The following is a 22,220-nucleotide window of genomic DNA, read 5'->3' as shown; positions in this document are numbered from 1 at the left end:
CCTTCCCATCCCTTCCTGCTGGGCCATGGCAGTCTTTGCCTGTGAAAACTCGTTGTCTTTTGTGTTGGTTAATTTTTCTGTTCTGAAATCATGATAGCAAAACATTTTAATTGATAAATTTTGCATTTCCAACATTTGTGAGTAAGTTTCATTGCTTTTACAGTGCTGACCTAATAGCAACTGTCAGGGCTCTGCTTAGGCAAGCACAAATCATTTAGTTTTCAACTTGTCAGTGTATCCTGTGCTTTAGCCAGTGTGTCCTTTATCTGTCACTACACTGGAGCATTTGTCTTCTGTAAGCAACCTGTTTATAGCTTAGGTTATTTTACAGATAAAAGCTGCTTTTCTGTTCTAAAATCTTGTACAGCTTGCAAAAGAAATTTAGGCTGTAATCTTTAACTCAGTCTTCCTCTGGGTATACAAAGGACAAAACGAGAAGATGCTTGATTGAAGTGAGTCACTGACTAGTGGTGTGAACCAAAACCACAAGAAGGCAGCAGGAGACAGTTGTGGGTCCCCCGGGCATGAAGGATATGATGTGCTGACCAAGCAACTGATCCTCCATCTGCTCCAGCTCTGTGACTGCAGCCAGTAACCGCTCAGAGAAAGGCATTATCATCTCCCTGTAAGGTATTAAGAAAATCGTGTGTTACTGCCTTGTAGGAGGGACCGAATTCTGGTCCTGTGCCCATATGTGTATGGGGCAGGGAGTGTTGTTGTCTTTGAGCCCACTGTAAAAGACACCGCCCTGCTAACTGAGGCAGCCCAGCTGACTGGGCTGTGATCCTCGCCACTGCACTGTGACCCACTTGCGTGACCCATTTAACTTTGCCAAGTTGTACGGAGCTGGACATGCACGCTAGCTGTGTGTTTTCAGTCCTTTATTGAAGGTAAAAAGGGATATTTTAGACACATCGCTGCTTGTGTGCAGCATCGTGTTTTTTTTTTCCCTTTTTAGTTACTTCAACAGCAGCAAAGAAGCGCTGCTTTACAATAGGCGATTACAAAAAGTGAGCAGGTAGCGCTCACAGATAAGGAACTGTATTTTCTCTCAAAAAATGCAAAAAAAATCTTCTGAGAACTGAAGAAACCAGGACTTGGCCAGTGAACGGTGTAGTAATCCAGAGAGAAGGCTTTCCTGGGAGTGGGGTGGTAATGATAAGACTCCTTTCCCCTTTTAGTGATTTAAGAGTGCTGTTCTCCAGTGTCTTAATGGAAGTGACAAACAGAAGTTTCAACTGTACCGAAGCAAACCAGGAAAAACTTTTATAGTATTATGAGGTACATTTTGGCTTGGCAATAGGCAGGATAGACAGGTCTACCTGAATATCTACCACTTGACAACGGTTGTTGTTGTTGTTGTTTTATCCTTTTAAATAAATTGCCATTTTTAGGACCATTGAGAAATAAATACTCTGAGACTCTTAACAGAAGTGAAAACTTCTTTCTGTGTTCAGTGATTGCATCTTGTTGACATGCTTGGTTATTTGTGCCAATAATAAGGGGCCAGCTTCCGAAGGGCTATGGTGTTAGTGACTGCTGGCAAATGTTATTTTTATGATGACCATCAAAATGAAAGCACGTACAAAAGCAGGCATAAGGTTGTGACACTGTGATTTTTATTTTGAGAAGCGGACATTTGTTCATCAGCAGAAGAACTGAGAGCCCAAAGTAAATTGCTGCCAAATCACTGATATTTTCGTTCCTGCTTATCATAACTTGGATGTGAACTTTTTGGCATACGGATGGGTGCAATTAGTTATCCCCAGAGTTTCCCCTCCCTTGATTGTTTTCTGAACCTATTCGGTTACTGTGTCCTGTATGTCCTCTGTATTTTTGTTAGGAAATGTTGTTGGGAACTTCTTTTTTCAAATGCTTTTGCATTTTTATTAGATTTACACATCGCTCCACCCACCATTTGGAAATGACCAGAACTGTCCGCCTTCAAAGGCTAAACACAAGAGTTATTCATGTTGCAGTTGGAAATACTGCAGAAAAATTATCATGCAAACAGTAAGCCAGATGGAGAATTTTACAAGCATCTTTTCATGTCATGAATGATGCTGTCTCTCTAGGTTATGGGCTTTCTGCTCTCCCGACTGCTGTTCCTTTCCCTCTGGCTCCCCTCCAGAGCTGTTAAGTTTCAGCCAGGGAAGAAAGGGAGATTTGGACTCCTCTAAATTTCCAGGTCCGTATTTTTTTTGCGGGGTGGCTGGTGACAGCAAGCTTTGTGTGCGAGGCTACTGGCACGCAGGGAACCCTCACGATTAGCATGCTGATGGCTGCGCCCTGGCAGCGTAAAGGGGGCTGCGTCAGGGGCACACCAACAAAAGCCTGGCAGCAGACGTGGGGACAGCTCTGGGCTCCTGCTGCACGCAGGGGTAGCCGGGAGCTGAGAGCTGCCCGGTCTCTTCAGGCCTTTGCTTCCCAAGTTTTATACAGGTGGGAGTCTGTCCTTCAGGTGTCCGCCACACACTGTGGGGCTTCTCCTCCTAACTGCTCACAGGGCAGGTCACCTCCTGCTGGAGGTTTTAGATGAGAGGCCCTAGAGGATATCAAGCTGTACATTATATGTCCACACCTGTCCACACACGTACCATTGCAGCTGCTGAGATAGCAGTGTACACATCTGGTAACTTGTTCACTTGATCTTCAGCTCTTATCTACATACATGTAAGATAGCTTCACTAGTTCCGTAAAGGGGTGGTGATGTATGTGCAAATGTGTAAGTATAAAAACACCTGCGCACACATACAGATTTAATCCCTCTGCACAAACCCATGTGCCATCAGCCCTCTTTGGTTTGAAAGAGGCTTGCATCAGCTTGGGCTTAATTTCAGTTATTGATTAAGGCAACAGTAAGTCAAACATCAGTAAGTTTGATTATTGATCATTGATTAATGCAACAGTAAGTGTAAATCCTCCATGAATGGTATTACAAAGTTGATGTTGCTTCTGCTTACAGACACTGGTTATCTAAAGTATAACTTTAAAATTCTTATTTGTGGAGGGAGTACCTGCCTCTTTTCCCAAAGAGATTTTTCTGACAGCTTAAGGTCAGAGGGGCAAGGAAATGTTTGTGGGAAATAGTAGTAACTGGCTTGTGTTTGTATTGACATGCAGAACGCTTTCTGAACAAACTGTTTGCTTAATTGGTGAAAGGACGTTCATGTTCCATACCTGCCTTTCCCACTTGTTTCAGAAATCCAGACATTTCTTTTCTGCCTTGTAACATGCTCGACTTCTGTTGGCAGCCTACAGCAGTAGGTGGGGAAATTATCAGGGCCTTTTCATGTAAAGAAGTTGCCAACATCTGGGTTTGGAAAGAGAAAATTCAACAAACTTGTTGCTGTTAGTATATATATAGTTTGATTTCACATTTATCTGGTTTTCAAGCACAACATATACTGTCTTACTGAATTATGTGACTGGCAATGGCTTTAGTTCTTCGTCTAGCTAATGATGCGACTCAGTGAGCTGTTACTGAATTAGGGAGATACTGGTTCAGTAAGATTACCTTTTCAAATGAAGAAAAGTTAGAAGTAACTTTTTTTGTGCCTTGTTTCAGGACAACATCATCTTATTCTTAAGAGGCTGCAAAGAGCTGGGACTTAAAGAATCTCAGCTGTTTGATCCTGGTGACCTGCAGGACACATCGAACAGAGTGACTGTCAAGTAAGTACAACAGCAGTTTGTGTTGAGCATGTTACACTCTCAGATGCATGTGACTAGATGATAAATATTTGAGGATGAGCAAATAAGGTACAGAACTGTCACATGTATAAAGCAAATAAGCTGAGATTTTTGAAACTTCCAGTGCTGGGAAGAATACATCATTCTCTTCAACAGTTTTTGTCTACGTGTTATTTTTCCCAAAGAGATCAACCACAGTTCTTTTAAAATACTGATTTAGTTCAAACAAAGAGACTGTGTGGGACTTACAGGGTTTGTGAGTTTAAATTGATAGCATTTTTAGTCTACCCAATTTATGAACAATGTAGGCTGTGGAAAAAAAACACTGCTTTATTATCACAGATTAAACTGTTTTGAAGATGCATTATAAGACATTTATAGGTCTCAGACTCAACAAGGTGCAGACAATGAGCATGGTCTGTTAATTTTCTATCAAGAACAATAGGTTGTGACACGGTATTTGGGCTGAGGATTTCTGTCCAAACTTCATGAACTGGAAACGCCACAGTTTAGATTTTATTTTTTTTTACCAAAACCACACACCTACTGCCACACAGATTACCACACACATATCAAGAGTTTTTTCTTGCTAATAACTAATCTAATAACTAATTAATAACTAATTCACTCTTTCTTTCTTTCTTTCTTTCTTTCTTTCTTTCTTTCTTTCTTTCTTTGAAATGATTTTAAAAAATTTCTAGCTCCAAAATTAATAGCTTTTTGCCATGGTTTATACACATCCCTTATAGCGAGGTGCTCAGACTCTAGTGCTTGTATTTTCAGCATTTTATACTACAAAGTGATGTGAAGTATGGATATGAAATTGGCAGAGAAAGAATTACTGACTAGCTTAAGTTTTCAGAGAGCAGGCTTCAGTCGAAGTCTGTGCAGTCATGGAGGTCTTAAACGGAAAATGATCCTTTCAGGGAAGATGTTGCCATCGTGTAGGAACAGTCAAACTCCTTTTTTTACTCATTTATACAAGTGCCAGTCAAGTTCCTCACCCCCAAAAAGCAAGAGCACCCACTGTGTTTCATAAAATTAACAAGATTTTTAGTTGTTTTTGTCATGAAGTTTTCATGAATTCTTCAGGTCTGTCATGTTATACTAAAAAGTTATTGCTCCACAGACAAGCAAATACTGCTGAGTTGATTGAATGGCCTTGGTTCATTTGGCCAGAAAGATTTGGCCAAAAAAAATCACTAATGAAATCCTGGTCAGACATATCCATTTTAGCAAAGTATATGGAAACAATTTACTGAATTTCAGCGGCATTCTAGTTTTTTTTTTCCCTTCTGGCACTGAAAGCTGGGCAAGTTTTCTTGGTGTTCAGCACTGTCTGGGAAAATTCAAAGGTTCTGAAAAATCAAACTGGCCACTTTCCTTGCTTTGAGGAATAGTCTCCCGTTTTTTGCTCCTTTCCAAGTTTCTGGCTCCAAGTCTGAGGCACTTCTTGCATGTACATACCAGTAGAGTACACAGCACCAGAGGGGACCGTGTAATGAGCCTGCAACGAGATTTTCCCAGCCTAGTTCTAAATCTGGTAATCCTGCCATGAAGGAGGTTCCTCGTCACGTCCTGTAAAATCATGGCGAGTGGCTGGAGAGAGCTGCAAAACAACCCCTAATCTCCATACAAAACCAGAGATAAATGGTTGTTATAAGAAGCTGGATCTTTTGGAGGTGAGGAGAGCAGAGCAGCTCGGAGGAAGCAGGTTGGAGGCTGGGGCTCGCATGCAGCTCCAAGGAGAGCTGTCCAGCATGTAAGCAACTTCCACCAGGAGTAATAAACTGCAGAGCTACCTTGGCCCTCAGCTGTGTACGATGCTCGATAGATGTGAAGTGTCTCACTGGCATGGATTTTTTTCTCCCATCAGCTCTTCAGAGAAAGCAGCTGTGGAAATGAGCCAAATGTTTTTCTAGTACTGTCCAAGTTCATGCTGAGTAACCGAGAGAGGTGTACAAGCCAAGTCCATGACTTTTGTAGAGAAATATGTTCAAGACTGTCTTCTGCTAGCTAGATCTCAAGTATGAAGGTGATTTTTCCCTCTTCAAAGACTTTTTTTTTTTTTAACACAGTAAAAAAGGTATTTGTCCAGTGGTAAAGGACAAATATGACATTATTGCACATGATTAATGTAATGACAGTTCTTAACCTTTTTTCATATAGGTGCTAATTGAAGTAGGTATTAGATCTATTTTCTTTGGATCATTCAGCTTATAAAGGTTATGAGCTAATGCTGTAAGGAATTTCTTCTTGACTTGTTAAACAAGACCTTTTTCCACTGCTATTTTATTAAGAAAAAATAGTACTTTTTTTTTTTAGCATGTAGGTATTGATGGATAAAATTTTGGCTTGAAAAAGATATCAAAAGTTCTTCATTTATGTGTTGGCCTGTATTTAAGTTTTTGTTATTCTCACAGATTTAAGTACATTTATTTTTGTTTTTGTCAGCTAACCTTTAATATTGACGTAATGTTATAGTAGACAGCAATTCCGTTATACAATAATCAGGAGACAATCTGTACTAAATCTGAAATACTCATTTATTTTTTAGCATCTAAATGTGATACACATTTCCTTCATTCTTTTTTTTTAACGGTTTCTCTGCTGAATTTTGAAACGTTGTTTATGTTTGTGCAAACATTCTGCTGTGTTGTTTCTAACAAACTTACTCCCTTTTTGATAAATGTTAGTAAAAAATAAATTGAGAAGGATGCCCATGTTGAGTCTGAGTGCTCGAGTATACAGTCAGACAGTAGAATATGCTTTCCTCAGCAGGCTCTGTTGTAAGTGGCAGGATCTTTATTGCTTCGCGTATCTGCTTTGTTCTTTGTGGTGCTTGTTTCTACAGAAACACCTGCTATATTTCATTAATGCTTGGTGTTGATTTCCTTGGAGTCATATGCATGTTCAGTTGCTTTCAGAATCTGTATGGGTTGCATGATTTACCACGGAGCAGAACCTGACTATTGGATTACTGCAGAGTGGATTTTAGCAGTGAGGTCTTTGGTCTTCTTTTTTGAACAAATCAGCACCTCTGTTTAAAGGAAATATTCTTGGCTCTGTCCTACTTTACTGTGGGACCATTACAAACTCATTTTCTTTTGTACTTCCAGAATTATAATTTAATGATTGAAGTAATGGTGACAAAATACTCCCACGTTATGAATAAATGAATGTGTGAACTACATCTTCTTAGCTTTCCTGTGTTTCCAGCCAGCAGAAGCATTCTGCAGACTTTTGTTAGGGAAAACATGATCTGCTGCGTACATGCTCTTGAAAAGTGTGTCTGTTTTCTGATTTTTTTTTTCCTCTTTCTTTTTTGTGTGTGTGTGTGTGTGCAACCAGGAACATTGACTATAGTAGGAAGCTGAAAAATGTAAGTACATGACCTGGAGTATTTTTTTTTGGTCTGGTTTACCTTGTATTTGTCCTGAGCTAGAACAGCAAAAACCCTGTATAGCTGAGTATCGCTGAGAGGTCCTGAATACAAATCTAACTGGGTTGTTCTGGAAACATAGGTAGAGCGGCTATGGCAAAGCAGCCTTACAGGAGAAATAAAACAGAGAATGTCTGCTTAGATAAAGAAATAAGCAAACTTATCTCTGTGCTGTCTACTGTGGGACAACTTTCAGTGGGAATGGCCTGACTCGCCCATGAAGCTACTGCTTTGAAACCTTTCATGGCTATATAGACATAAAGTGAATTTGCACAAAGGATTTAAAATGAAGCAAATTACCTTTCCATCTGCATACAAATTTTCTATGAGATTTGCTAGCTTTCTTGTTTTTCTTCCAAATAAATGTTTTCCCTGAAAGGCTAATTCCATTTAACTTTAATTTCTTGCTGATTTGAACTAATGGCAATGGTAATGGATTCTGTAATTGTTAAGTGGAAAATAAAATGGCTAAACTTTGCTGGACTCAGAGTTAGGTATTCTTCTAAAGCCTAGCAAGCACTAGCTCCTTAGTCAGCTGTAAACTGCTATAAATTCAATTTTATATTTGGCTTACATCCCTATAAACTGCTAGGAAATTCCAAGACCTTTTCCTAATAACTTCGCAAGCCAGTAATCATGACTGCAGGTTGAAAAGAAAAGAAAAGAAAAGAAAAGAAAAGAAAAGAAAAGAAAAGAAAAGAAAAGAAAAGAAAAGAAAAGAAAAGAAAAGAAAAGAAAAGAAAAGAAAAACTATTTTGTTCTGTCTTTCCCACCATCATTAAAGTAATATCTTCTGCATCTGACATGCAAAGTTGTAGGGGAAGAGTTCAGCTTTCAGCATTTTAGCACACTTCTGGGTGCTGGCTATGTGTATTTGTATAGATGTGTCATTGCAAAGGTAAGGTTTCAAAAGTGTTCTCCACAGTGTGTTTGCGGGCAATGTGTACTTTCCAGGTGCACAGTACTGCAATCTCGGCTTGCAGCCAATTGGAATTGCTTGCAAATGTGTCATTATTTTGGGGGAAAAAAAAACAACAAAAAGCATGGATAAAGAAAGGCAGAAGATAGAAGGTGACCAAATGCTAGCAGAAGTAAATAAAAATCCCACAACCTTCATCAGAGAACGGAATGGCTGAATGAATTGGCCAGCTTCCTCGTTGCTAGGAGTGCTAGATTGGCAAGTGTTTCCACTTAACTTGAGAACATGTACAGTAAGGGATCTTTACATAAATTTGATGTTCTGTGTTGAGTAGTGATGGTTGAAGGAAAATTGTTCAGATACTTATTTTTTTCAAGACAAAAAAATGAATATTGACAAAACCACCTTGTTTTCCTCAGCACAGTAGTATCAATTTGGATATAATCTTAAAAATGAGGAAAAAAAATTTGAACTGTATAAAAAACTCTATGCAATTAATTTAATGGCATATATATTATTTATATTATGCACCACGGTTGTGTTTTTAAACAATCTGCATGCCACATGCAGTATTTTCTGGCAGGGCCTCAGCTGAAGTGCTGTGTGTGACTTTGGATATCACACTTGTAGGAAGGACAGAGATGGTAGAGAAAGTTGGTTGAAAAAGGATAATCAGGAGCCTAGTATATGTGACTGAGGAGGGAGTACTGAAGGAATTGAGTGCATGTTTTAGGGAAAGGTCTGGCAGAGATGCCTGTCCTCACCACCCCCAAAGGTTTTCTTGTAGCCCTATTTCTTTAATTCGCTTTATAGTATAAACTATATGGGCTTGTCCCATCAGTACATAAAGTAATGTACTTCCATTTATTTCACTTTATAAGATGATTAATGGCAGCTATTAAAGGCAATTATCATTTATTATTGTTTGCACATCTTTTCCACATCAAACTATTTCCTGATTGTTCTGCAGTTAAATACTTTGCTATGTCATGGAATAGCCAGAAGTAACGAGCACTACATGAGAAAATGCCATAAGTTCTGAGGTGGTGCTTTGATATTTTTAACCAGTGCAAAACACAGACATGAATTTCCTTAGATGAACAGTTTCCAATCCAAGTTGCTACTGCACAGGTACCTTTAAAGATATTGCAGCTAGATAAGTGGAGACACATGTGGGTCTAGAGGACTGTTTGCTTTCCTTGCGTGACCTCAATATTGGTGCTTTTGGAGGTGTTGGATGTGACCATCCTGAGCCTCTTAATTTCTCCTTCCCTAAAACAACTGCAGACCCAGCCATGTCAGATCAGATTTCTTTGCTACCTAAAGGAGTGAGAGGGTATATAAACATTTGCAAGTGCAATTCTTGGCTTGTCTTCTGTGCTAGTTTTGAATTGACTTTGGAATTACGGATAGACATCGTCAGAACTTGAATGCAACCACTAACTCTTTCCAGTTTAGTGTAATGGAAACAATCAGATGCTCGTGGTTTTTGATTAATCTTGGGCTGAGCATTTTTTTAAGCTAACAGATCGCTGGGAATAAATGTTCCTGTATCAATTGATAAACTATGTTAAGATGATTAAAAATGGAATTACCTTTTCTTTACTTGAAATAGAGGCAAACATATTCTATTTCTGGTGTTTGCTTTCCAGGCAGACATGACAGTTCCATTTTTTATAAAAACAATACCAGGAATATAACGTGTTAAGTTACATGATTAAATTTTCATAGTTGCCTGATGTATTTATGCTTAGCCATTGACAGACACTTCCCTTTCAATGGAGGTTTATAACAAAGTCTTGTACTACTGTGTGGTTTAGAATAAATGAGAAATGCTTAAGGGAAGTAAATTAAGCTAAGTAACTGTGAGGATGGCTTCAATTAATTCCTATTAACTTCTGCAGGTATTAGTCACCATTTATTGGCTAGGGAAAGCGGCAAACAGCTGCACGTCATATAGTGGATCAACCCTGAACCTGAAGGAGTTTGAAGGTTTGCTGGCACAAATGAGAAAGGTATTGTTTTGTTACATTTTGGGAATGGGGATTTAGTTGAAATTGTTATTCCCGTGAATAACCTGTTCCGTACTAAGTATAAGAGAGATGTTGGGCTGGAGTACAAATTACTTAGCAAACCCCTGCCTCCTTTGAAAATGTGTCTGACTCTTCCACGCCATAAACATGACTTTCTTTGGCAGCCAGCTTGGTGGTGATATTAATGATGCAGCACTTGATGTGAAACAGGGCTTTAGAATTGTCATGTGTCTCTGTTGTCTTCATTTCCTTAGTTTTTGGTTTGAATTATTTTCATTTATGAATTTATGACACAGAGTTTCAAGCTAGAGGAGTTAAGACTCAAAAGTAAGCTGGCAGGACTTATAGGAGCAGATTTCTTTTCTTTAAAACATTCATTCTCATGTTCTCATGGGTAGCTTTTTTTTTTTTTTTTTTTTTTTGAGTTGCAACATAAAGCATGAAACCGAAATATCTAAATAAAGCTGACGGATAGAAGGAAGAGATGATGTTTTACAAAGGGCATAGTGGTTTCTGACAAGCTGAACTCTGTTGGAAAGGAAAAGTTGTCATTGCTGTAGAGTGGTCTGGGGATTTGTGGTTGAGTGGTGGAGCATGGTTGCAACCTGGGACTCTTAACCTCAGTAGTGGTTAGCGTTGGTATCTAAGCATTCATTTACTGGGGGTGACAGCAGCAAGGAGTGGGCACGTAAGAAGATGGAAGCACCCAGTATTGTGTGTCTTGGACAAACAGCTTGTGAAATGATGTGAGATACGTTCTGCAGCTCCCAAACCGCTTCATGCCTGCCACTCCTTCCCCATCTCATGTACCTGCTGAATCACCATGGGCAGTAGGTCCGGGGACAAAACCTCTTCGCTCATTACTGTCCACAAGCTGTGTGCTCCTACATCTATCTGCACCAGCTGCAGCTCTTCACTCAGGGGTCTCAGAGGGCCAGCAATGAGCTGCCACTAGACAGGAAGAAATATTTGGCTGACTGATAGCAGTTTCTACATCCTAGTGTGACAAGAGAACCCTAATTAGACTGATAAAATCACTGTTTGTGAGCCCAGTTTCTGTGGGGGGAAAAAAAAAAAAAAAAAAAAAGGAAATAGGGAGAGAAGGGAACTTCCTGCTTCTCTGTAGAGATTTATTTTGTTCTTCATTTGACAAGGCCTGCACTGATCACTCGGGACTTTGCCATGTGAGTGATATCGCTGAGACTAAGCAATAAAGAAATTAAGTTTATACTTGAGTTGTTTCCAAATAGAAGGTGCAAGAAGGAGCAGTTGCCCCTCCAAAGTCTGAAACCTGAAAGGTGAAACAAAGGTGGGCAGTGGAGCTACGGCAGAAGTGCAAGTTTTTATAATGTTAGTGCTATGGCATCATAGTTTCTTTTTTAATTTTTTATCTCACAGCATCAGGCTCCTTTTTCTTCAGGTCATATCTATGCACCTAATTATCCATTAGACACTTTTGGAGGTCTCCTTGAGCCCTTTTGTGGGATGAAGAAGGCTGGCCCCACAAGGCAGGGTTCTCCGCAGAGCTGACAGCGGAGCGCCTGGCCGGCAGAGCTGAGTGCTGCAGGTTGAAGACAAAAGGAAGAGTCTGGGGCTTGATTTGTTGCAGATGTTGGAACGGGGAGCGGAGCAGAGATCCCATAAAAGCTGGAAGCTACATACTCCTTTAATGTAAAAACAGAGCTCTTCGAAGTCCTGAAAAGTCTGCTCAGGTGGTGCTGATACGAGGGCCACTGGCGACTCATTTCAAGCTCACCTCTCTACTCTGTGCCCCTGTGGTATTCCACTTTGGCTCTTGTGGCCTTCTCTGTTACTGAATTTGAAGAGGATTTGGTCGTAAAATAGAACATGTTAATCATGCTGTGTAACGCTCTGATGTTCTTTATAGCTGAGCTTGAGTGATGAAAAGACACTTTATCACATTCTCTACTGGCGTTTTTTTCCACAGAATTTAATAATTAAATCTACCATAAATTCAGCCTGTTTTAGTTCTTCTGCTATAAATCCTCCCTGCCCTTCTTTTTTAATAAGCAAATCAAAAGAGCTCAGATGTAAGTTGTCTTGGCTTCATCTTTTTCTACTTCTCATACTGAAAGGGCTATTCATTTCTAATTTTATTCCTGCTACTCTGTTTTTAATTTTATTAACCATTTGGATACACGTTCCTCTTTGCTTTCCAACTGGAAGTTCCCAATGACAAAACATCCATGGCTTTTGATTATATTTAACGGGGGGAAGTTCCTGCAGAAACGCATCTGACATTTGGCAGTCCTGCTTTTGCTACCACACAGCGACGTGCCATGTTTTGAATTAGCTAATGTGAAAGGCTGGTTGTGCGCTGTCGGGCCTGCAGATAACCACCTTCTTTTTTCCCACTGATAACATTTGGGAGATGGCGTTTGTGCAGAGCAGGACAAGTACCCATCTGGCAGGCGGTGTTTGGTGGGGAGGGTGGTTTGCCAAGGGGAAGGCCGTAAAGAGCATGTTTGCAGAAGTCTCGGCCACCATCCTGGTGCCTGCCTCCTAATTCCTGGTGAGCCGCACACAGAATTAGCATAAACAGGCCTTTGAAAGGAGGGTCTGCAGAACTCATTAGTTCACAATTGGACTGTTTTCAAACTCTGGAAGATAGCAAACACAGGATGGGGCTTTTTCTTGCCTGAGTTTTAAGTCCTGTAGCCGCTGAGCATTTCTGTGTCACTCACATAATGGTAATTTAGGAAAATGGAAGTGTGCCTGAGGATCGGGAATAGCTGGTTGGTGTGAAGAGATGAGGGGATTTAGGGAATTTGGATTTTAAAAGGATTTTGGATCGTGCCACAAACAGGGCTTTGATAGGATTTTATTTTTGTTCTTGGATCTGTGTAACTCATGCAGATTGCAAGGAGACAGAGCTTTGTTCCCTGGCATTTCTGTCAGTATTGTAGCTCATGCACTAAGCAGGATGGGGAGGGAAATGGTGTAGGATTCGATTACTACTTTGATAGATACATTTTGTTTTTAGAAACACTTCAGTTTGCAGGGAGCCTGCTCACCGACATTACCACAGTTCAGCTTGGCCTTAGGGAACCTTTCCTGCTGTCCTTAGCGTGGTGTTTTGGCAGCATAGCAGTGCGTGGCACTAATTAAGCCTTCTCCCTGAGAAGTTTGCAGGACGTTGGGTCTGACGTCTCCGTCTCGCTTCGAGCCTCCCTGCCTTCCTCCGTGAAGGCTTTTGTTGCAGTGCTCTCCTCCCGCAGTCGCTTCTCCAGCAAACGTGCTTTGTTGCGGAGGTGGCCTGCCAGGGCACACGGGGATGTTGGGGACGGACCTCGTCATTGGCAGCACGGTCACGGGTAAAACCTCAGCCATCAGGGACAGAGGGAGCCGAGCTGAACGTAGCCATTGTGCTCCGGCTAGCGGTAACCAGGGGGTGCTTCTTAATTAGGAATTAATATTCAAGTGCTGCTGGAAGGAGAGGGGAAAAAAACACATTCCAGTCTCTTCGGGTAGCAAAATGTCAGTCTGATAATGGCACCCACACTTCTGACTTTACTTACTGTCGGGGGAGAAAAAAAACAGGTTTATCTTTGAATGAAAGTAGTTATTTTTGTTTTTCTCCGCCTGTGCTATTGTAATTAATGTTAAGACACTCTCTAAAACAAGGGATTTATTATAATGCAAGGGTGAGGATGGCTTCTATTGACCTTTTCCTCTGCTGGAGTTTCAGTGTTTTAGTATGTGCTGCTTGCACTGGAAAGAATTTATAATCACAGGGCTGTCAAAGACAACCATTGTTCTCCCTGCTCTGAACATGTGGGTCAGCTACAAGTGCTTTCATATCCCCCAGAGCCAGGAGCTGGCAAAGAGTAAAGAGCACAACTGAATTCTTCTGAGGCATCAGGAAAAGCGTTTTGCATATTTTTCATTGCTGATTGCTTCAGAAAGACATCCCTCTTTCATAACAGGAATTTCTCTTCAAGGTAGAGGGAGGCTGGGGCACACTGCTTCATTATTTTGCCGAGCTGAAGCAGCAACAACAAATGCTGTCTGCTGGTGTCCCAGCCAGATACAATAGATAGGCAAGGGGCGGGGGGAATCCTTTGGAAGGCAGCAGACTTAAACCTGATGCAGGCATGATGTTAAAATGCTAGTGCTTTTGTCGGTGCTATGGACTGTGGACGACAAGTCAAGTTTCAGGTTTCTCTCGGTTTTGATCACTTTATTAACTCGGTTGTTGCAACTTTTTCTCAGTTCATCGTGCTAATCTAATAACATGCCTCGCTCTTGGTCAGCATAAAATGGGGTTTTATTGCAAGCTCGCACTTTCATTTTGAAGGGGAGAAGGGGCAGAAAGCAAGGAAATCCTTTTTTGGGGGAAAGAGATTTTTAGCACTCTGCAAGATGCTTTGTTACCTGATGTGTAATGAATCTCATTGGTATGTCAGTGGCTTCTTTATGAAGAGCTACCTGCTGTACTCCCATGTAGGAAACAGAGGATATTGAGAGTCCAAAGCGCAGCATTCGTGACAGCGGTTATATAGACTGCTGGGACTCCGAGCGCAGCGATTCCCTCTCCCCACCGCGCCACGGCAGAGATGATTCCTTCGACAGCCTGGACTCCTTTGGCTCCCGCTCGCAGCAGACACCGTCTCCAGATGTAGTGCTCAGAGGAAGCAGTGATGGTAAGTGCTGGTCGCAGGGAGGCATACGTGTTGCTGGAGCAAATGTGCCATTCAGAAGCTGGACGCAGCCTCTGAATCACTAATCCAGCGGGATAGCTGCTCTGTGAATGCTGATTTGTGCTCCCTGAGGTTTAGATGACTTTGCCAACAGCTTACTTGAAGTCTGTCTCAGTTAGGCTAGCGTAGCATTGGAAAATGAGTTACATCATTGCAGTGTAATTTTATTATTGGGATAGTGCTTTTCTGGGTTACGGTGTAAGAGGATGTTGTGCAGACTCATTTTAACTTTTGAACTAGGCTGGAGCAAGAAATAAAAGCGTAGGAACAGGGGAAATATTGAAGTGAACAGAATGCTGCCTAGATAAACCCTAGCCAGATAAATGACATGGAAATATCTGATACTTGTCAGAATTTTCAGGTCTGATATAAAACATGTCACCAAGTACCATGTTTGTTTTTGTGGTATTTAGGAAATTGGGCAACAGACTAGCTCCCACATTCAGAGCCATGTCTATCTTTGTACACCTTTGAGTCAGGACACGCAGTTCTTGGCTTACAGAAGGGGATCTGCTTTTCTGCCTTCCTTGTCTTTCTTTCAGAGGCTTTCTGAGGCTTGTAAACACAGCATGCTGCATGAGGAAGGATTTGCCAAGGGGCAGGTGTAGAGCACGCATTTAGGTTACCTGTCTTGAGCAGGATTCCAGGTCAGAACAAAAGGACACTTGATTCAGGCTCCGTCCGCTTGGTTACATTCACGATACACGAATGAGTCAGTTGAACTTCATCATGAAGTTATATTCCACACATGAATCACTTCTCCTTAGTAATGTTATTTATTTAATAAAAAAGGAAGGGCAGAAAGACTTTTTGGTAGGAACCAGATGTTCGTACTGCTTTTGGCAGTGCGAAGGAAACTGGTGCTAATCATAACCGGACGCCTGAGAGATTTCCTGAGGTGATGGGGAACTCCTTAAAACTGGAAAGCTGGCAGGGAGAGCTGGTATCACAGATGAATTGTAAAGGAGCTGAGGGTAGAGTAGAGTTAACCTCTGCTGTGCTGCTGCCTGGCTGTTTAGAGTGGCATGTCTTACTGGGACTGATTCTGGTCAACCATCCAGAACCATGTGCTGGGGCTGATTCCTTGGAACAGCCTTATGCCCCCTAAGACACTGAACTGAAGATAGTCTCCATGTTACAAAGCATTTTTCTGCCTTTTACAATGACACAAAAGGCAAATACGCGTATCTCACGTGGCCTAATTGAGATGTGTTGCCCTGTCCTGGCTGCTTGAAGAAGTGTCCGAGGTCCCTGCCTGTTTGCTGGGCAGTCACTTACACCAGTCTGTAGCTGCTTCCCATCAGCTTCTGCTGCATTAGCAGATTTTAGTAAGGTTTTGTGGTTGCTTGTTTGCCACAGCTAAGACATACTATCTTGTCACATTCTTGAGTCCACGACAAGCACAAAATAAGATGCAAGCATGGAGAGCTTGTTCTTAAAAATTGATTTTTAACCGTATCCAGACTGGGGGTGCACGCAGATGTAGTTTGCATATGTATGACTTGTCTTGCAAATCCTTTCTAATATGTCCCATTTTCCCTGCTTGCTGCTGCCTTAACTTCACAGCTGACTCCTCCAAGAGTTGCAGCTGAGGTGTAGCTTGGCTCACCTCTTCCCTGCCTGACCTATTTCTGTGGCCCCAAGAGGCTGGTGTTTCACTCAGCTGCATGTACTTGTTGATAGAAATACTATCTATGCAAAGCTGGATGGAGGAAAAGGTTTTGCTTGCTTTGCTTCTCTCTCAGCTCAGATAGCATCTTTAAAAACCCAAGAATGTGATACGGAATAAAATTATGATTCCTTGTACTCCTAGAAAAAAAAATAATGGATGGAGGTCATGTAAGTGATCGTAAAGTGATGACAAGTTTAGTTAGAAGCATTAAGTGATATGAGCTTCACTAAGCCACCTGCAGTCCCTATCTCTGTTCAGGGACTGCTCTGGTGTCCTACCTGGGCCCTGTCACTTGGCACAAAGCAAACAAAAGCAGTGATGGAGCAGAACAGTTCATTTAAAGCAGTAGAACTACAGTCTGACCTGCATAGAGCCACAAATGAACGTATTTGGGAATGCATAAATCCTCTGCTTGGCTGGCAGTTGTGTGTGGTGCCTTTTATGAACTCGTGTAGGCCCCTTGACACTCTGTTGTGTACAAGTCTGTAGTATATAACTGCTTGTTAGGGGTTGTGGAAACTGGCTGTTTCTTCTTCTACTTGGAAATGCAGAAGAACAAAATTAATATTATAAATGTAGAACACAGCTGCATCTTCCATTCAGTGCTCTGGCCTCAAGTGATTCAAGTGATTTTTTTTTTTTCAAATTTGAGCTGAAAATAATTTTATGAGTAAAATATGAATAATTAAATAAGCTGTTTTTCTTTGAAGTACTCAGCTTGGATGTACTTGTAGGCACATAAGTAATGAGGGAGAGGAATCTGTTACAGTTCTGCTGCCGCTGTGGTTATCTGCTCCAGCATTTCTGTCTGCTTGTTCAAGACTAGTTTTCATGCAGTACAAAAATAAACACCAGAACAAAGTCAAGAGCAAATAGGATAGCAAATAACATGAAGGGATCTTTTCACTTTCTTTTAAGCTGGCCCTGCTTAGTTTAATGGTGTTACAGCTCTTCAAACCTCTGCTGTCCTCAGACACTTGATTTTTTGGTTGTATCTTCACTTTCTGTTGAGCTACAGACTGAGGTTACCAATCACATTGTTAGTTTTCATATGGTCTTTACCAAAATTGTCCAAGCTAAACATTACTGGCAAAAAGTACATTGTGAATTTTGTCTCACTCATTTCCATTATGTCTTGTCTTGTCTTACTGTTCCCTTTCCCTCTTCATCTCTCTCCGTGCAAACATTGAATCATGCAATCTGCTTCAAAAGCTCTTTGCAAAAAAACATTCCTAACATATTTGGACCTCTTTTCCTCCCCCCTACTTTGAATTATACAAAGCTACTTGTGATTTTTTATGACTTCATTGTTTTCAGTTTTTCATGAGGTAGCTCAGCGAATTAGCTAGTAATTTATTAGCAGAGTGAATTAGCAAGAGGACACAACCTGGGTGGCTTCCCCCTCACCCCAGGGAGGGAGAACAACTATTGCATATGCAAGTGTTGCAAAGAGGCCAACTGCTGGAGAGACAACACTCCAAAGCTGGGAGAAGTTTTGAATGCTGATCGAAGAATTGGTTGAGTATTGCACTCATCAAACCAGGGCCTGTGATGATGAGAGAGAACTATTTATATGGCTTCTTTGTGAATTACTTAAAAAGGCTCATGATGGTGCAGGGAATCCAGTGAATGTCTGTGAAGTGTATTCCCAAATGGCTGTGAGGGCAGTTCCACTGCAAATGCCCTTTCATGTAATTGTCCCACCATTTGGGAGTCTTATTTTCAACTGTATATTCAATCTGGAATAGTCTTTGCTAAGCTTTTGTGAATGTGATTTTTAAATGGGTTGTAAATATCAGGAGGCTTAGTTCATTTGTACAAAACAAAGTGGCTGCTCAGCTCTGTTCATCTCCCATCTTATTCTCTGCAACTTCTTGATTTTCCTCTCTCACTGGATATCTTTGTCAACAAGTATTCTTCAGTCTTTGCAGCACCGATCTAACCCATAAATGCTGCAGATTGCCCCTTCCCATCTGAGGATGAAGTTTCCTTGTCTGTTTGCACTGAACTGGAGACAAACTGACCAGGCAGCTGAAGAGACTGAAGACAGTCCATCTGAGTCTCACAGTTTATAGCAGCTGATGATATATAGGAATTTATATTCTTAGGTTATGACCAAAGCTGATGCTGTGTGCATTCGAGGTACAGTTAATACGTGTCTCCAGAAACATGCATATTCATGCTGTTCTGATAAAAATGCAGTATGAAGCCCTTTTTTACTGAGCTTGTGATACGGAAGTGTAAGTGTAGGTTCAGCAGTGTGAACCAGGTCAAACATACCCAAACATACAACTAGGAGTCAGTTAGCCAAATAAGCTTCTCTAGCTGTTCTCTGTGAGTGACAAATCTGGCTTAATCTGACCCCGAGTTTGTCAGAACATCCTGTATCATGAGCTGTGGCTGAAGTTTGTCAGGGGTACAAAATAAGGATTGATAGAAAAACTGTTTACTGTCTGTGTAGATACTGCAGCTACTACATCGTGTCTGATTTTAAAATATAAATACAGGTAAAAATGAGTTCATTTCTTGATACTCACATTCTAATTTTTTTTTTTTTTGGTGGCGTCTTCTCTGATTTATAATTTTAAAAAACCTGGATGGAAATGAAAAGAAGGACTTTTTTCTCCTTCCTCACTAGGGAGAGGAAGTGACTCAGAAACTGACCTGCCACACAGAAAGATGCCAGATGTGAAAAAAGATGATATGTTGGCAAGGCGGACCTCACACGGTGAACCTAAATCAGCTGTGCCTTTTAACCAGTACCTCCCGAACAAGAGTAATCAGACTTTCTATGTACCTGCTCCCCTTCGGAAAAAGAAAGCTGAGCGAGAAGAGTATCGGAAGAGCTGGAGCACCGCGACTTCACCGCTAGGAGACAGACCTTTCAGGTAAGACTGGCCTGTCTAACTTTTCCCTTCCTCACTGACCATGCTATAAACAGCTGATTATTGTTCTTTTCATGAGATGTATGGAGCACCTTCTGCTGTAATAAATCGCTTGCTGAGGTGGTACTGATCAATTGTAGCAATTAGTGAAGATGGTAGAAAAGCAACGAGAAACTCATTGTCTTTATATCATTATTGTTTACCATACAATGCATTGTATTGCTTGTGTTTGACACAATGTTGGTTACTATAACCACCATGGTGGATAACTCAACCCAAGGCTGGACAACATTGCTCTGGATGACCTCTCTCAGTTCTCAAGACAATTACTCACTGACAGATGATACTTAAAAGCAACATTTGTTGTATTTAATCAAAATAGGTAATGTTTTTTCCTGCATTTTAAATTAATTTATATGTATGTTATGTATTAGTATGGTTTATGTAACTGTGGCTATATGTGTTTCTGGGTGCTGGCTTTGTCAACAGATATTTCACTTCTGATTTGGCCTCAGAGCAACTTCCGTTAAAAAGCATAACTATCTTCCTGCGCCATCCATCAGAATATCCTTTGACATCTTGATATCAACAAAATTTGCTTATAATAAATAAGTATTTATGTATCAGGCACAACATACATTAAACCACCTTGTATAATTCAATAGCAAACCTGAAACCATAGAAGAAGAACAGAATGAAACGTCAGAACTGTGTGAAAAGGAGAAAATGGGCTCTGTGGCTCCTGAGGAAAGCCCTGTTAAACATCAAGTAGGTTTCAGTCAAAGAGAAGGAAACTCCATAGAACAGTCTCTTTCATGTAGTGCAAAAGAAACATCAGCACCTGAGGGGGAAGATGCAGAAGAGATCAGAAAGTTACGAAGACTGGAACAAGCTGGCATTAAGGTCATGTCAGCAGCCCAGCGCTATGGCAGGTTAGCCCAAGAGTGTGAAAAATTGTGCACGCTTCATATTTTTAGGATTGGCTGAAGTGTGGGCTTCCTCAATCCACTGTGACTTCACTTCTAACAAAAATCCAGCCTGCTAAGCACTCACAATGGCTAGCCTTTTAGTGAAGGTCGTGGTATGAAAAAGCTTGTGAAGTGGCAGTTGTGCATTGGAGAGCTGTATGATGCTAACTGAATTTGTGTTGAGCAATTGTATTGTGTTACAGCATACAACAAACTCCAAGGAAACTACTACACAAACTACATGTCACTTCCCACTTAATGCTTTCTTGCATTTTAATAAAAAATACATAGAAATGTGTATTAAAAATGCCTTCTTAAGGCAAAAGTTTCAGATATATACTTGTTGGCGATGGGGTGTTTTAGTTTACTGACTCACAGTTTTTATGTGGTTAATGTTTTTAGCCGTGTTAATAAATGATGCATTTATTTTTAAAGGCAGGAACTATAAAAGTATAAAGTGCTTGTTAACACATGTACCAGTTCAAATGTGGAGGCATAGTTCTGCAATCACCATTTGACTGACTTTGGCATGGAGTATCAGTAGTTTTTCACTTATTACCTGTGTTACTTATTTTTGGATATGGTTCAATTTGGTTATTTCCTGTTCTTTAACTAACAAGCTGACTGATGCGTAGGCTCACTGCCATGCCTTTCCGTGATCAGATACCAAGTCCTCATGAAATATTTGCTTTGCGGGCCATCCGCATGAGAGAGATTTTTAACCACTGTGCCTGCAGACTAGGCTCTTATAGATGATCAAAATGATTTGGCTAAAGGGTAAGTGTCCAAATGTCCTTCCATCTAAAACATTTTCCTTTGGATTATTGAGGAAAATACTCACCGCATTTCTATTCTGACTAAGGCAGCTTCTTGAGATGTGAATTTGGTAAATCATGGGGTGAAATCTTGACAGTGGGTAATTTAGCAGATGCGGGTCTATGGACTGGGTTTGGAGGGTGGTAGAAGCTGAAAGTACAGCTCTTATGTTATACAGCTTGCTTACACATAAATTAAGCTGGTCTACAGCCATGTGCACATATATCATGTGCAAATAAAAGTCACACTCTTTACACATCGTATGTCCTTTTCCTAGGTCACTCAGAAGCTGTCAAGAACCAGTGTTTGCATGTGGTTGTGGAGTACCACTTTACAAAGCCCTAATAAAGAAGGACTGTCAGTCAGAAATTAGTCCTTCAGGTTCAGCTAGTGTGCTCATTGATCAGGAACCCATAAACCAGTAGGATATGAGCATAATTGTGTTCTGAGTCCAAGGCTGGTATTCATGGTGATACATAGTAATAGCTTGTGTTTAGCAGTGCAGCAAACAACTAATGGCACTGCCTGCATTTGCATTTGGAAGGTATTATCCTAGAGCCCCTTTTCCAACCCTGTGTTTGACCCACTTACTTGTTCTTCAGGAGTGAAGCATATCTGGGCAAGTGTTTGGCCCTTTAGCATGAAATTGGGTCTCCTCTTTCCTTGGACAATCTGTTGTCCTGACAGGGCTGAAGGGGAGAAGGGAGTGGATATAACCAGCCATGGTCCCTCCTTGCTCTCAGCAGACACAACTCCTGGAATGTGGCAGCTGGAGGAAGCTGCTGGTTTTCTGCCCAAGCTGAGGGTCAAAGAACTGAGCTTTGTATCCCAAGCTTCACTGTAGTGTAGTAGCAGCCTGCTCCTGGGAATCATAGGAAGACACAGCAGAAGGTGTATCGGGGACATGGGTCTGTAAGGAAGGTTCTGTGTTTGTGGAAGTATAGCGAGTGAGGAGAAGGGAAGAATTTGGTGTCGATGCTTCAGGATACAGTAGAGCATTTGATCATCTTTCTTAACGTCTCATTCTCATTCCCTGGACTTAGAACCTCTCAATTTTCTCTTTTTTCCTTG

General features: G+C 41.0%; 1 protein-coding gene across 9 annotated transcripts in view; it reads left to right on the top strand.

Moving 5' to 3' along the window:
- Nucleotides 1-22,220, top strand: part of LIMCH1 (LIM and calponin homology domains 1) — a 169,522-nt gene that overhangs the window by 95,846 nt on the left and 51,456 nt on the right. For 4 of the 9 annotated variants that reach the window (XM_082759892.1, XM_082759889.1, XM_082759887.1 and 1 more), the window contains exons 4-9: nt 3,569-3,675; nt 7,045-7,075; nt 9,959-10,069; nt 14,556-14,751; nt 19,092-19,368; nt 20,031-20,297. In XM_082759892.1, coding sequence (XP_082616018.1) covers nt 3,569-3,675; nt 7,045-7,075; nt 9,959-10,069; nt 14,556-14,751; nt 19,092-19,368; nt 20,031-20,297 — 989 coding nt within the window. Of the gene's footprint in view, nt 1-3,568; nt 3,676-7,044; nt 7,076-9,958; nt 10,070-14,117; nt 14,267-14,555; nt 14,752-19,091; nt 19,369-20,030; nt 20,298-22,220 lie in introns of those variants that run through there. The other 5 variants (XM_082759894.1, XM_082759888.1, XM_082759893.1 and 2 more) reach the window with 3 other exon arrangements.

The sequence above is a fragment of the Aythya marila genome (assembly GCF_965140915.1).
Source record: "Aythya marila genome assembly, chromosome: 4".
Taxonomy (NCBI): domain Eukaryota; kingdom Metazoa; phylum Chordata; class Aves; order Anseriformes; family Anatidae; genus Aythya; species Aythya marila.
This window is presented reverse-complemented; position numbering and strand designations above follow the sequence as displayed.